The sequence below is a fragment of the Giraffa tippelskirchi genome, chromosome 7 (genome assembly GCF_054371585.1).
Source record: "Giraffa tippelskirchi isolate mGirTip1 chromosome 7, T2T-mGirTip1v1.2.pri, whole genome shotgun sequence".
NCBI lineage: Eukaryota > Metazoa > Chordata > Mammalia > Artiodactyla > Giraffidae > Giraffa > Giraffa tippelskirchi.
Window position 1 is genome coordinate 3,845,241 of NC_137281.1, and position 13,657 is coordinate 3,858,897.

At 47.1% G+C, this 13,657-nt stretch overlaps 1 protein-coding gene across 4 annotated transcripts; it reads right to left on the minus strand.

Moving 5' to 3' along the window:
* Positions 1 to 138: 138 nt before the first annotated feature.
* Positions 139 to 13,043, minus strand: LOC145512288 (cationic amino acid transporter 3-like). Of its 4 annotated transcripts, none has more exons than XM_081505887.1 (12): positions 12,523 to 13,043; positions 6,981 to 7,354; positions 5,567 to 5,725; positions 3,626 to 3,803; positions 3,186 to 3,298; positions 2,794 to 3,016; positions 2,480 to 2,619; positions 2,275 to 2,377; positions 1,906 to 2,105; positions 1,543 to 1,709; positions 964 to 1,072; positions 139 to 560 (listed from the first exon to the last, which is right to left on the minus strand). In XM_081505887.1, exons 1-12 carry the CDS (start codon positions 12,570 to 12,572, stop codon positions 439 to 441), a joined length of 1,938 nt encoding a protein of 645 aa, XP_081362013.1. In that variant the 5' UTR covers positions 12,573 to 13,043; the 3' UTR covers positions 139 to 438. The 4 variants fall into 4 exon arrangements, with proteins under 4 accessions (XP_081362013.1, XP_081362014.1, XP_081362016.1 ...); XM_081505888.1 differs by having other exon boundaries at positions 6,981 to 7,379; XM_081505890.1 differs by lacking the exon at positions 12,523 to 13,043 and adding an exon at positions 8,063 to 10,630 and having other exon boundaries at positions 6,981 to 7,379.
* Between the last annotated feature and the right edge of the window lie 614 nt (positions 13,044 to 13,657).

Below are 13,657 nucleotides of genomic sequence, written 5' to 3' on the forward strand. Positions count from 1 at the left end.
CGTTCCCTTCCTTTTACTTCCAACTTACCTCTGTCCTAATATTTCAAAGGCAGCACTGGGCACAGTATACAGTTACCTGTCTTTTCTCCCCAGGCAGCCATCTCTGCATTTTTGCTAAAAAGAAGCACGAGGAGGAGCTTTGTATGAGCAGGTTAATATTTTATTTCTTTCTCCAGTTGCTGCTTACATTGTTATACATTCTTTGTGAAACATCATCTTGCTGCACCCTTATAAAGCATGCCCTTTTTTGTATGTGTATCATGGTCTGAAAAGAATACTTAAAAATTATTCGGCATGTAAGTCATTTGTCCACTGGCAATAAATGCAGGTCCCTAAATGCCTTGCACCTTCATAGTCCATAGAGGCTCAAAGTGCCCCTTGAACCAGAGGATTCCTCTAGCATACGGAGGGATCCCACACGGCATCTGTGTCCTGTGGTTAAGATGATTCAGCAGCAGGGATGCTTGGGTGAGGAGTCTGGGAGGTGGAGGCTGGTGGTTGTTGCTCATTATTCTCCTCCAAGCTGTGTCGGATGCCGTAGCCAAAGTATATGGCAAATCCTGGTAGGGAAATGAGGCGATGAGAAGGGGAAGTAGGTGCTCTCCTCACTGTTGCATGCTTGTGTACACGCTCGTGTGCATGCTCAGTTGTGACTGACTTTTTTGTGACCCCACAGACCGTAGCCCTCCAGAATCCTCTGTCCATGGGATTCTCCAGTCAAGAGTACTGAAGTGGGTCGCTATTTCCTCCTCCAGGGGATCCTCCTGACCCAGGGATTGAACCCGTGTCTCTCATGTTTCCTGCATTGGCAGGTGGATTCTTTACCACTGAGACACCAGGGAAGCCCACACTTGCTCACTAGGTCTCCTGTGAGGGTGTCTGACACAGAATTCGGCAGTGGTGGTAGGAAGAGGACAGAGATCAGTCCACTGAGAGGTCTCTTAATCGCAAAAAGCCACTTACCAATGGCATTCCAGACACCGAATTGGATCCAGGCCCCAGAAGTCATCTGCATCATCAGGTAAATGTTCACAAAGATGCTCACCAGTGGGAGGACAGGCAAAGCAGGGACCTGTGGGCAAAGTCAGTTCATCCGTGAACACAGCCCATATGCCGGAAAGGAAGCCCCCAACCCACATGTGGGCAGGGAGACTCCAGTCCTTTTGAAGCTGTGTGTTCGGTGCTGGGAGTGTGAAGCACTGAATGTGCATCAGGGAAGGGTCCATTGGTTTCAGCAATTTCCCATCTTCCCACATTCAGCAAAGGATGTTTAGACCTCAAAGCAGGTAGACTTCATTCAGTCAAGGTGGATAGTTTGGGCACATAAGGTCATCTACTTTTTAAAACTTAATTAATTAATTAATTAATTTGGCTGTGTCAGAACTGAGCTGTGGCCCGGGGGTTTCTCTACTTGTGAGGCGTGGGCTTCGTTGCCCTGCAGCATGTGGGGTATTTGTTCCCCCATCAGGAATCTAACCTGCATCCCCTGCATTGCAAGGTGGATTCTTAACCACTGGACCACCGGGGAAGTCCCTCACCTACCCTGAACGGAGGAGGAGAGGGGTCCTGGGGCTGCCTCCAGATGATGGCCGTGACCCCAGTGATGAGCAGGAGCAGCAGCACAGCCACGGCTGTGAGCACGGGGTCTCCAGAGAACACCTGGCTGGGCCACTGGGCCAGGATCAGGCTCAGGATGGTCAGCAGGAGAACTGCAGGGGTCAAGGAGGAGAAGAACAGGCTGGACCCGGAAGACAAAGATGTCAGGGCCTCGGGTCACACCCCTCCCCAGGCTGCCCCCATCAGGAAGGGTCATCGTATCTCCAAGACTCCTCAACTGACAATATATACACTCCCACTCTTCCCATCAATATCAGAATATGACCAAAGAGAAATCCCAATGCTCACCAAGCAGTAAGGTGCATCCATAGACAATCTGGCCAGATTTCTGGGTGGGGCTGGTGCTGGCAGGGAACCAGAGACTCTTTAGAATGTTTGAGTTTCCTGCTTCAGATACAGGCTCTGAAGGGTTTTCTTCAACTTCAGGCTTCATCTCAATTTCCTCTCCTGTTTTCTCCTTCTTGCTGAAATTCTGATCTGGCTGGTACCTGAGTGAGAGGATATTAAGGCAGTATGAACAACAGACCATATACTCATCCATCACCAGAGAGTTTAATCCAACTTTTTCCCGACTTCAGCAGAGCAGGACACGAAGCTAGAAGAATCTTAGCTCCCCTTGAGTCCATGACCCCCAGCCAAGGTGTAGCGGAGTCTCACCTGAGAGCAAGGACAGAGAGAGCCACCAGGGAGTAAGCAAGCAGGGTCCCGATTGATAGGAGGTCCACCAGATGGCTGAACTTGAAGAGTAACGCCATGACCGCTAGGATGAGGGCACAGACAAGGTGGGGAAGGGAGTGAGGAACAGTCGGAAATATCAGAGGTAAGGAAATGATCAAACAAGGGATGGGTTTTGTTTGTTCACCTGCAAGGTTTCCAGAAGACATGATGGCCATGACAGGGGTGCCTGTGTGGGCATGCATCTGGGCAAGTCCCCGAAAAAGGAGTCCGTCCTTTGCCATCATGTACATCACCCAAGGCATGGGGAACATATCACCGAGGAGACTGGAAAAGAAAATGGAAACGTATCTGAGGACATGGAGAGACAGGAAGGGAGGGCCGGGGCTCCCACGCTCTAGTCCACGTGGGGCAAGGTGTCCTTCCCTCTTGTCTCTCGGTCCCAAGGGCTGGGATACCTGAGCATCTGACAGTCAATGGGGAGAAAGCCATGACACTGACCTGGATGTAAGAGCACAGAGGGTGCCAACAGCCACCACATATCTGGCAGGGCCCCACCCAACAAGGAGGAAAGCCTGCGGCAAGGGGCTCTCAGGGTGAATCTTGTAGTAGGGCACCATGAGGGTGAGTGAGGCTGAGATGCCAAAGCACGCCAAAAAGCAGATGAAGATCGTGATCATGGTGCTCATGGGGATGGACCGCTGAGGGTTTAGGGCTTCTTCCCCTGCAGGATGCATGGATATACTAGGTTAGGAAAAAGCAGTGAGTGAAAGCACAATATCTCCTTCTGTCTTGCACCACCAAAAGCAGCCTAACCTTCTTCCGACCGCTATGCCAAAGGGCAGCCTAATCTGTGGCCAAGCCCCTAATAAGAAGCACAGTGACTATATTACCTTTAGTGACAATGGCATCAAAACCAGTAAACATGTAGAAACACATAGCTGCTCCCCGGAGAATCCCATCAAAGCCAAAAGGTGCAAATCCTCCAGAACCCAGAGGGCCCAACCTATGGTGAGAGAAGGAATGAGGAAGAACATGGGTGAGGTGAGTTTAGCCATCTCTACTGGACTCTTCACTTCATACCACAAGTCCTGGGCTCCAGGACCCCCATCACTGAGATCCATCAGCCCAGGTCTCTTTGGTGGTGGTTCAGTCACTAACTCATAACCGACTCTTTCGACCCCGTGGGCTGTAGCCTGCCAGGCTTCTCTGTCCATGGGATTCTCCAGGTGAGAATCCTAGAGTGGGTGGCCACTCTTTAGTCCCCACCAGATTTCCAGACTTGCACCCTCCATCACACAAGTGTTGCTGTGGACAAGAGAACCCTCCTAACCTGGAGGTGCCACTGGATTCAGATGTGTTCAGTGCGTAGTCCTGTTCTGTGAGCTTCCAGTTGTGCGGGTCTCCCTTAATGAAGCCAGAGACGATGATGAAGCTGAGAACCAAAATGTTGATGCCTGTGAACACTTTGTAAAGTAGGGTTGGCTCAGGAGCTCCCAGAACCAGTAGTCCTGTGGGAAAGATGGAATATGAGACATCCAAAATAACCAAATCCATAGAGACAGAAAGCAGACCAGTGGCTACAGTGTCAGGAGGGCTGATGGTGGTGGATAGATGGACAGTGACTGCTCAGTGGGTGCAGCGTTTCCTTTGGTTGTGATACAAATATTTGGAACTAGATGGAGGTGATGGTTATACCACACTTTGAAGGTACTAAGTCCCACTAAGTACACTTTCCAAAGGCTTGTTTCTCACTGTGGCCGTCATCTTACTGTAGACATGTCTATCAAATCATCATGTTATGCACTTTAAACTTATACAGTGTTGGATGTCAATTAACTCAATAAAATTGGGGAGAAATAATTAAATGGTTAATTTTATGCTATGTAAATTTTCTCTCAATTAAAAAAAAGTTTGATCTCAGTACAGAGGAAGAAACTTGTCAGTCTAAGTAAATGCTTCTCAGCTGGGAGTGGTTTTGTTCCCCAAGAGACATTCTCTTTGTTTTGTTTTGGGTTCGTTTTTTGGCCATGCCATGGTTTGTAGGATCTCCATTCCCTTGCCACAGATGAACCTGGGCCATGGCAGTGAAAACCCAGAATCCTAACCACTAAACCACCAGATACACAGATGACACCACCCTTACAACAGAAGGTGAAGAGGAACTGAAGAGCCTCTTGATGAACGTAAAAGAGGAGAGTGAAAAGGCTGGCTTAAAGCTCAACATTCAGAAAACGAAGATCATGGCATCCGGTCCCGTCACTTCAGGTCAAGTAGATGGGGAAACAATGGAAACAGTGACAGACTTTCTTTTCTTGGGCTCCAAAATCACTGCAGATGGTGACTGCAGCCATGAAATTAAAAGACGCTTGCTCCTTGGATGAAAAGGTATGACCACCTTAGTCAGCATATTAATAAGCAGAGACATTACTTTGCCGACAAAGGTCCATCTAGTCAAAGCTATGGTTTTTCCAGTAGTCATGTATGGATGTGAGAGTTGGACTATAAGGAAAGCTGAGCGCCGAAGAATTGATGCTTTTGAACTGTGGTGTTGGAGAAGACTCTTGAGAGTCCTTCGCACTGCAGGGAGATCCAACCAGTCCATCCTAAAGGAAATCAGTCCTGAATATTTATTGGAAGGACTGATGCTGAAGCTGAAACTCCAACATTTTGGTCACCTGATGCAAAGAACTGACTCATTGGAAAAGACCCTGATGCTGGGAAAGATTGAAAGAAGGAGGAGAAGGGAACGACAGAGGATGAGATGGTTGGATGGCATGACTGACTCGATGGACACGAGTTTGAGCAATGGACAAACTCGTTGGTGATGGACAGGGAGTTGGTGATGGACAGGGAAGCCTGGTGTGCTGCACTCCATGGGGTTGCAAAGAGTTGGACATGACTGAGTGACTGAACTGAAGTGAAGCCACCAAGAAACTCCCTGGAGACATTCTGATTATCACAATTTGGGGGGTTGGTGTCACCCATATCTAATGAGCATAGTTCAAAGATGCTACACATCCAACAATGATTAAATTAAGAAAACCCTACAGTGCACAGGTGAGCCCACACACCGAAGGCTGTTCCAGCCTAGAAGATCAGTAATGCCTAGGGTGGGAAACAACGGTCTATATCTTGCCTTCCCGTCTCTCATACCACAGACCATTCTTCCCAGTTCTAATCCCCCACCATGCTGCTACCTCAAGCCTTTCCCACCCCACTTCCCCCTCCACACCCTACTCTTCCCATCCTGTCATGAAAATCCCCAGCTTACCAGTGAGAAGCAGCAACACGGCCAGTGCAACAAAATCTGGGTACGTGGCCAGGAAGTAGGGCATATACGGAGAGAAAGTTCCCTCTAACGCCTGAGAGATGTGGTTCCCAATCAGGCTGTCGAAGGTGTGGCTCCAGGCCCTGGCCACACTTGCAACGGCTGCAACAGCAGCAGAAGGAACGTTTGTTAACAAACATAAACTGAACCCCTCTGTGTGCCATAGGATATATTTTGGCGGAAAATTACAAAATACTGATGCTGAGCAGGGCTCTGTGGGACTCTAGGCACAGAGGCCTTTTTGTCCCCCAATTCTTGTAGGCAAAACTCCAGCCTCCATGACCTTCCCTGGGTTCCAAAGGACAGATTCAAAGAGTTGCTAATCAAGGCAGGGGGGCCAAGAAGCCACACGAGGCAAGATTAAAGGGACCACAGAAGCTCATCAATATTAGGTGTTTTGTTGGTTGCTTTCCTGATGGTTCAGTGGTTAAGAATCTGCCTTGCAATGATGGGACTCACGTTCGATTCCTGGTCAGGAAACTAAGATCCCATGCGGCACAGAGCAACTAAATGCCAGCGTCACAACTAGAGAGTCCATGCCCCACAATGAAAGATCCTGTGTGCTATAACTAAGACCTCACACAGTCAAATAAATAAATATTCAAGAAATAAAGAAAGAAAAACTTAAAAAATAATTAGGAGACCTGATCACCTGAGACTCTGCACATACCATAAGCTTGTCAGGATAACTCTGACCAGGAGCCCTGACTGTATAACCTCTCCCTATTCCCCAGGGAGTGAGGGCACAGTTCTTAAGGCATTAACCTACTCTGTTCCCTCTTTGCCTGGCAAAGAAATAAAGCCACTCTCTCCTTCTCCTCCTTGACTCTGGCTCTGTGTTTCTGTTTGGTGTTGGTGCACAGAGAGCCAAGATTTTGCATCAATACCTACTCTCAAAGAGTTCTTTTTCATGAGGTGGGGAGAGTAGATGCAAATGATCACCAAAGAGGTCAGCTATTTAACACGTTAGCAGGTGATCAACGTTATGTAAGAAAACAGTGAAGTGGGAACAGGAAAGATGGGAGACGAGGGTTGAAATCTTAAATCAAGTGGTAAAGGAAAATCCCATGAATGCAGCAATGGAGCAGAGACTTCAATACGGTGAGGGGAGGAGCCTATGGGACACGCCTCCCTCTCACCCACTCCGACAGTTCCCTTTCCTCTGGGTTCTTGGTCCATCATTTAAGGAAGCAGGAGAAAGCTTAGTAGAATGAAGTTGTGGAGTTTTCCTGACACCATTACCCTCCTCCTCCTCCAACAAAGTGGATGACAAAGTGTTTGTGAATGACCAAAGACCCAACTCCTCACTCCTAATTTCTGATCTCAAGCTCCACACCTTTTCCACCCATCATCTCACCAATGACATAAGCTAGTATGAGGTTCCAACCAGTGACGAAAGCCCACAGCTCTCCCACACTGATGTAGCTGTAGAGATATGCAGAGCCAGTCCACGAGACCCGTGTCCCAAACTCAGCATAGTAGAGCCCTGACAACACAGAAGACAGGGCGGCCACCAAGAAGGAGACGATGATCGCTGGTCCAGCGACGAACATGGCCACTTCTCCCACCAGGATGTACACACCGGCCCCCAGGGTGCTGGCCACGCCCAATACCACCAGCTCAGGGGTGTTCAGATGACGGGCCTTGGGACTCTCAGACCCCTCAGTGGGCTTCAAGTGTCGCCTTCGAACCAGCTTCTGACCAAATTGGCGAACATCCTGACACCGCATCCTAGACAGAGTTGAGGAAGTAAGATCTGCTGAGAAAACAAGACACAAAGCCATCAAGAATGTTTGTCCACCCTTGGCCCTGGAAGTTTCACAGATGAACAGCGTGATGGGGACCAGGTGGACAAAGGACACATTGGCCAAGTTATCCATCTCTGAGCTTTGGTTTCTTAAGCATAAAGAAGACTCTTAATACGATTTGAAGTTACTAGAAAGTTTGCTTAAAGAGAAGTGAAGGGGAGCAGACTATATCTCCCCCAAAGTCCCACTTTGGCATGCAGGTTTCTTTGAGCTAAAGTCAGTTAAGACCCAGCAGACTCAAGAGAAGTTCCTTGTCTCTCCCTTAACTGCTCAAAATAATGTAGATTAGGGGACCTATGGCAGGAAGTGGAGAAGGCAATGGCACCCCACTCCAGTACTCTTGCCTGGAAAATCCCATGGACGGAGGAGCCTGGTGGGCTGCAGTCCATGGGGTCGCGAAGAGTCGGACACGACTGAGCAACTTCACTTTCATTTTTCACTTTCATGCATTGGAGAAGGAAATGGCAACCCACTCCAGTGTTCTTGCCTGGAGAATCCCAGGGACGGGGGAGCCTGGTGGGCTGCCGTCTGTGGGGTCGCACAGAGTCGGACCCGACTGAAGTGACTTAGCAGCAGCATGGCGGGAAGAGAGTTATTTCCAGGGATAGCTTTTTGTCTCAGAAAGACTTACCTGTCTGGACCAGCAGACGTTTGTTTCCCAAGCACTAGCTCGTCCCCTCGTCCTGTGGGTTGTCTTCCTCCTTTTTGAAGCCTCAGATCCCTAATCCCTTCTCCTTAGCTCAGGGGGGCATATAAGCCTCAAATGCCTGTCTTTGAGCCTCTGAGTTTTCATGGGGCTCCAACACATAACAAATTAAACTTGTTAATCTAACTTACGCCAATTTAGTTATTAGACCAGTCAAAGCACCTATAAAGAAAAATTTTCTGCTCCTACAGAAGCGAAGGCTTCCAGCAAAGTGCCAGGCACAGAGTAGCTGCTTAGTTGGTATGAGTTGAGTGGATAAGAATGCTGACTTTTGAATAGAAATCCATCTGTTGGTTCATATTTCACTCTGCTACATATTAGCTTGTCTGATTTTGCACAAGCTACATACCACCCTTTGTCTCCTTTTACTGAATCCCTGGGTCAGGAAGAGCCCCTGGAGAAGGGAATGAAAACCCACTCCAGTAGAGTTGCCTGCAGAATTCCACAGACAGAGGAGCCTGGAGGGCTACAGTCGATGGGGTCGTAAAGAGTTGGACAATACTGAGCGACTAACACTTTTACTCCATAAAACAGGGAACTTTACTATCATCATTATTCCCTCCCTTCTTTGATATGCTTGAAGTGACTCTTTTAGGAGCTTGATGATCAGAGAGTTCAGACTCCACACATTTCTTCACCAAGGATCCTGAAACTGGTTATCTTCCTGTTTCGTTGCTCGCAGAGTGACTTGGAATAGGAACTCTGCTTTGCGGCCAAAGGAGGTAGAATTTGTAGGAGGGACACGTTGTGGCCCAGATCAGTCAGAGCATCGAACCAGAGTGGTCTCCCAACTGGAGGGAGGGACTACCCTTCATTCTGCATCAGAAAGGACAGGCCTCTGCTCTCTGCTCCTTTGGGGCGTGAAATGTCCCCTCACTACTCTGCTCTGCAGGCCTAGGATGACCCAGTGACCACGAGTTACTGCCATGGGATTTCTGCCTGTGATACTCCAAAGGCCGAGTTTATCATCTTGGTTAGAATAAACATTCAAAGAACCAGGAAAGTATGGTTAGAATCTTGATACCACCTGTGCCTTTGAACAATTCATTTCCTTCTCTGGCCCTCTGCTTCCTTCTTGTTTAAATGGGCTGATGAACCGTGGTGCACAGTTAGTAGGAATGTGAAATGGTACAACTGCTATGGTGGCTCCCCCCAAAACTAAAAATGCAGTTACTGTGTGATCCAGCAATTTCTCCAGTGGGTGTACACCCAAGAGAACTGAAAATAGGATCTCAAAGAAATCTTTGTAGACCCATACTCATAGCAGCATTATTCACAACAGCTGAGAGTTGGAAGCAGCCCAAGGTACATGCAGGAAGGAACAGATAAACACAGTGTGGTCTGTACATATCGAGATATTATTCAGCGTGAAAAAGGCAGGAAATTCTGGGCCATGCTACAATGTGGAGGAACCATTGGGACATTATGATAAGTGATCTCACAGTCACAGAATGACAAATATGTGTATTTCTTCCTGTGTGAAGTCCCTAAAGTAGTCAAATTTATAGAGGTAGAAAGAAAAACAGTTGCTTCTCCAGGGGAGGGGTGAAGGGAAAAACAGAGAGTTATTGCTAAATGGGGACACAGTTTCAAGTTTACAAGATGAAAAGAGTGCTGGAGATTGGATGTACAACAATTTAAATATATTCAACATTGCTTAACTGTTCACTTAAAACGGTTAAGACGGTAAATTTTATGTTATGTGTGTTTTACCACCACTTTCCTAAACTGCTGCCCATGGTAAATAATAAAGCCGGCTTCACAGAGTTGCTGTTAGTAGCAAACCTCAACGTGATATAATATAAATTACCAAACAGTCGCCCCTCACGAATACCCACATCCGTGGGTGCTCGAGTTCCTCCTAGTAACCCCTACATCTGCAGACACGAAGAGCAGACAGTGGAGTGAGGAGTGAAGTAAGTGTTGCACATGTCACATTCACTGTGCGAGCGTAATTACTATTTGTACATGAGTCAGAATAGTCTTATATGTAAGGACACTGATCCAGTCATTCCCCCCCCACTACCCCCCCCCTTCTCTTTTCAGGCGCATCTGTCAATCCCATCTCCTGCTTCATCTAGAAAATGGGTCTCTCCGCCCTCAGTCAGGAGCTGGGCTGAGCCCCCTGCACTCTGGGAGGATGTCAACTCAGCGCCCAGTCTCCTACAGAAGAGGGTGACCCGAGACTTACTGGATCCTTGGAGCAGAGCCTGGAGCCCTGGGTCAGTCAGGGAGGCTGAGGTTAAGCCATGCGGGGCTGGAGGCAAGACATCTCCAAGAACCGAAGCGGGGAGTCCTGAGCACAGAAGACAGTCCTCACCCCTGGGTTATTGGGGTGGGGATGGGGCTGGGCAGGCGGGGAGGAATGTTGCTATCAGCTCTTGACACTTCTGTGGTTATCCTCAGGGGAGATCCTGAGAGGGCTTTTTTTTTATTGGGGTAAAACACACATAACATAAAATTGACCATTTTAACCATCGTTAAGTCTCCATATCAGTAGTAGTAAGTCCATACACACTTGTGCAACCAAACCCCAGGACTTTTTTCATCTTGCAGAACTTCAGCTCTGTACCCATTCATCAGCAACTCCTGCTTTGTTCTCCGTCAGTTCAGTTCAGTCACTCAGTTGTGTCTGACTCTTTGTGACCCTGTGGACTGCAGCAATCCAGGCTTCCCTGTCCATCACCAACTCCTGCAGCTTGCTCAAACTCATGTCCATTGAATTGGGGATGCCAACAAACCATCTCCTCCTCTATCGTCCCCTTCTCCTCCTGCCTGCAATCTTTCCCAGCATCAGGGTCTTTTCCAATGAGTCAGTTCTTTGCATCAGGTGGCCAAAGTATTGGAGTTTCAGCTTCAGCATCAGTGCTTCCAGTGACTATTCAGGACTGATTTCCTTTAGGATGGACTGGTTGGATCTCCTTGCAGTCCAAGGGACTCTCAAGAGTCTTCTCCAACACCACAGTTCAAAGTTCAAAAGTTCTTCTCCAACACCACAGTTCAATTCTTTGGCACTCAGCTTTCTTTATGGTCCAAATCTCACGCACACATGTGACTACTGGAAAAACCATAGCTTTGACTAGATGGACCTTTGTCAGTAAAGTAATGCCTCTGATTTTTAATATGCTGTCTAGGTTGGTCATATCTTTTCGTCCAAGGAGCAAGCGTCTTTTAATTTCATGGCTGCAGTCACCATCTGCAGTGATTTTGGAGACCAAGAAAATAAAGTCTCTCACTGTTTCCATTGTTTCCCCAACTATTTGCCATGAAGTGATGGGGCTAGATGCCATGATCTTCGTTTTTTGAATGTTGAGTTTGAAGCCAGGCTTTTCACTCTCCTCTTTCATTTTCATCAAGAGGCTCTTTAGTTCCTCTTCACTTTCTGCCATAAGGGTGGTGTCATCTGCATATCTGTGGTTATTGATATTTCTCCCAGCAATCTTGATTCCAGCTTGTGGTTCATCCAGCTCTGCATTTCATGGTGTACTCTGCATATAAGTTAAATAAGCAGGGTGATAATATACAGCCTTGATGTACTTCTTTCCTAATTTGGAACCAGTCTATTGTTCCATGTCTGATTCTAACTGTTGCTTCTTGATCTGCATACACATTTCTCAGGAGGCAGGTAACGTGGTCTGGTATTCCCATCTCTTTAAAAATTTTCCACAGTTTGTTGTGAGCCACACGGTCAAAGACTTTAGATAGTCAATGAAACAGTAGTAGGTGTTTTCTGGAACTCTCTTGCTTTTTCTGTGATCCAGTGGTTGTCGGCAATTTCATCTCTGGTTCCTCTGCCTTTTCTAAATCCAACTTGAACATCTGGAAGTTCTTGTTTCACATACTGTTGAAGCCTAGCTTGGAGAATTTTGAACATTACTTTGCTAGTATGTGAGATCAGTGCAATTGTGCAGTAGTTTGAACATTCTTTGGCATTGCCTTTCTTGAGGATTGGAATGAAAACTGATCTTTCCCAGTCCTGTGGCCACTGCTGAGTTTTCCAAACTTGCTGGCACATTAAGTGCAGCACTTTCACAGCTGTGATCAAAACTATCCCCAAGAAAAAGAAAGGCAAAGGAGAAAAGGAAAGATATATCCATCTGAATGCCGAGTTCCAAAGAATAGTAAGGAGAAATAAGAAAGCCTACCTAAGTGATCAATGCAAAGAAATAGAGGAAAACAACAGAATGAGAAAGACTAGAGATCTCTCCAAGAAAATTAGAGATGCCAAGGGAAAATTTCATGCAAAGATGGGCACAATAAAGGACAGAAATGGTATGGACCTAACAGAAACAGAAGATATTAAGAAGGGATGACAAGAATACACAGAAGAACCATACAAAAAAGATCTTCATGACCCAGATAACCACGATGGTGTGATCACTCACCTAGAGCCAGACATCCTGGAATGTGAAGTCAAGTGGGCCTTAGGAAGCATCAGTATGAACAAAGCTAGTGGAGGTGATGGAATTCCAGCTGAGCTATTTCTCCTCCACCAGTTCCTGGAAATTACCCTTCTCCTCTCTGTCTTGATGAATCTGACCACTCCAGATACTCCATTTAAGTGGAATCACAGAATATTTGTCCTTTCCTGGCAGATTTATTTCACTTAGAAGAATGTGCACAAGGTTCCTTCATGTTGTAGCATATGTTAGAATTCCCTTCCTTTTTAATGATAAATAATACTCTATTATTTGTGCTTGCCACATCAGTTCATCTATTTCTCAGTCCCTGGGCACTTGGATTGCTCTCATGCTTTACTTATTGCAAATAATGGTGCTATGAATTGCTCAGTCACCTCAGCCGTGTCCGACTCTCTGCGACCCCATGGGCCATGGCCTGCCAGGCTCCTCTGTCCATGGGAGTCTCCAGGCAAGAATACTGGAGTGGGTTGCCAGTTCCTTCTCCAGGGATAAAGTATGAAGTGAGTGCAGTGAGTGGAATGAAGTCGCTCAGTCTTGTCCCACTCTTTGTGACCCCATGGGCTGTAGTCTACCAGGCTCCTCTGTCCATGGGATTTTCCAAGCAAGAGTACTGGAGTAGGTTGCCATTGTCTTCTCCGGGTGCTATGAATATGGGTATACAAATATCTCTTCCAGAGTGTGCTTTCAATTCTTCCAGGTATATCTTCAGAGGTAGAATTGCTGGATCATGGGGTCCTAAAATTTTTCCCTGCTGATGATGAAGAAAATGTTCACATATTGAGGGGTGGTCAATTTGGCTTATACATGGTTCAGCCTGAACTGTGTGTGAACCAAGGCTGCATTGTCCAACCCTCACAGCTCATCTCATTTTACCCTTGGGGTAAAGAACATTTGTTTTGAAGATAAAGATGAGTAACTCCCTTCTCATGGGCTTCCCAGGTGGCTCAGTGGTAAAGAATCCACCTGCCAAGCAGAAGACACCAGTTAGATTCCTGCATCGGGAAGATTCCCTGGAAGAGGAAATGGCAACCCACTCCAGTATTCTTGCCTGGAGAATCCCATGGACAGAGGAGCCTGGCAGGCCACGGCCCATGGGGTC

Excerpts from the sequence above, each read along its gene's own strand:
- LOC145512288 (XM_081505887.1), bottom strand. The coding sequence starts at position 12,572 with ATGCTTCCTAAGGCCCACTTGACTTCACATTCCAGGATGTCTGGCTCT. Across the intron at positions 5,726-6,980 it reads CATACTAGCTTATGTCATTG|CCGTTGCAAGTGTGGCCAGG; the intron begins GTGAGATGATGG and ends CTGCTGTTGCAG. Across the intron at positions 2,620-2,793 it reads CTCTGTGCTCTTACATCCAG|TCTCCTCGGTGATATGTTCC; the intron begins GTCAGTGTCATG and ends TTTCTTTTCCAG.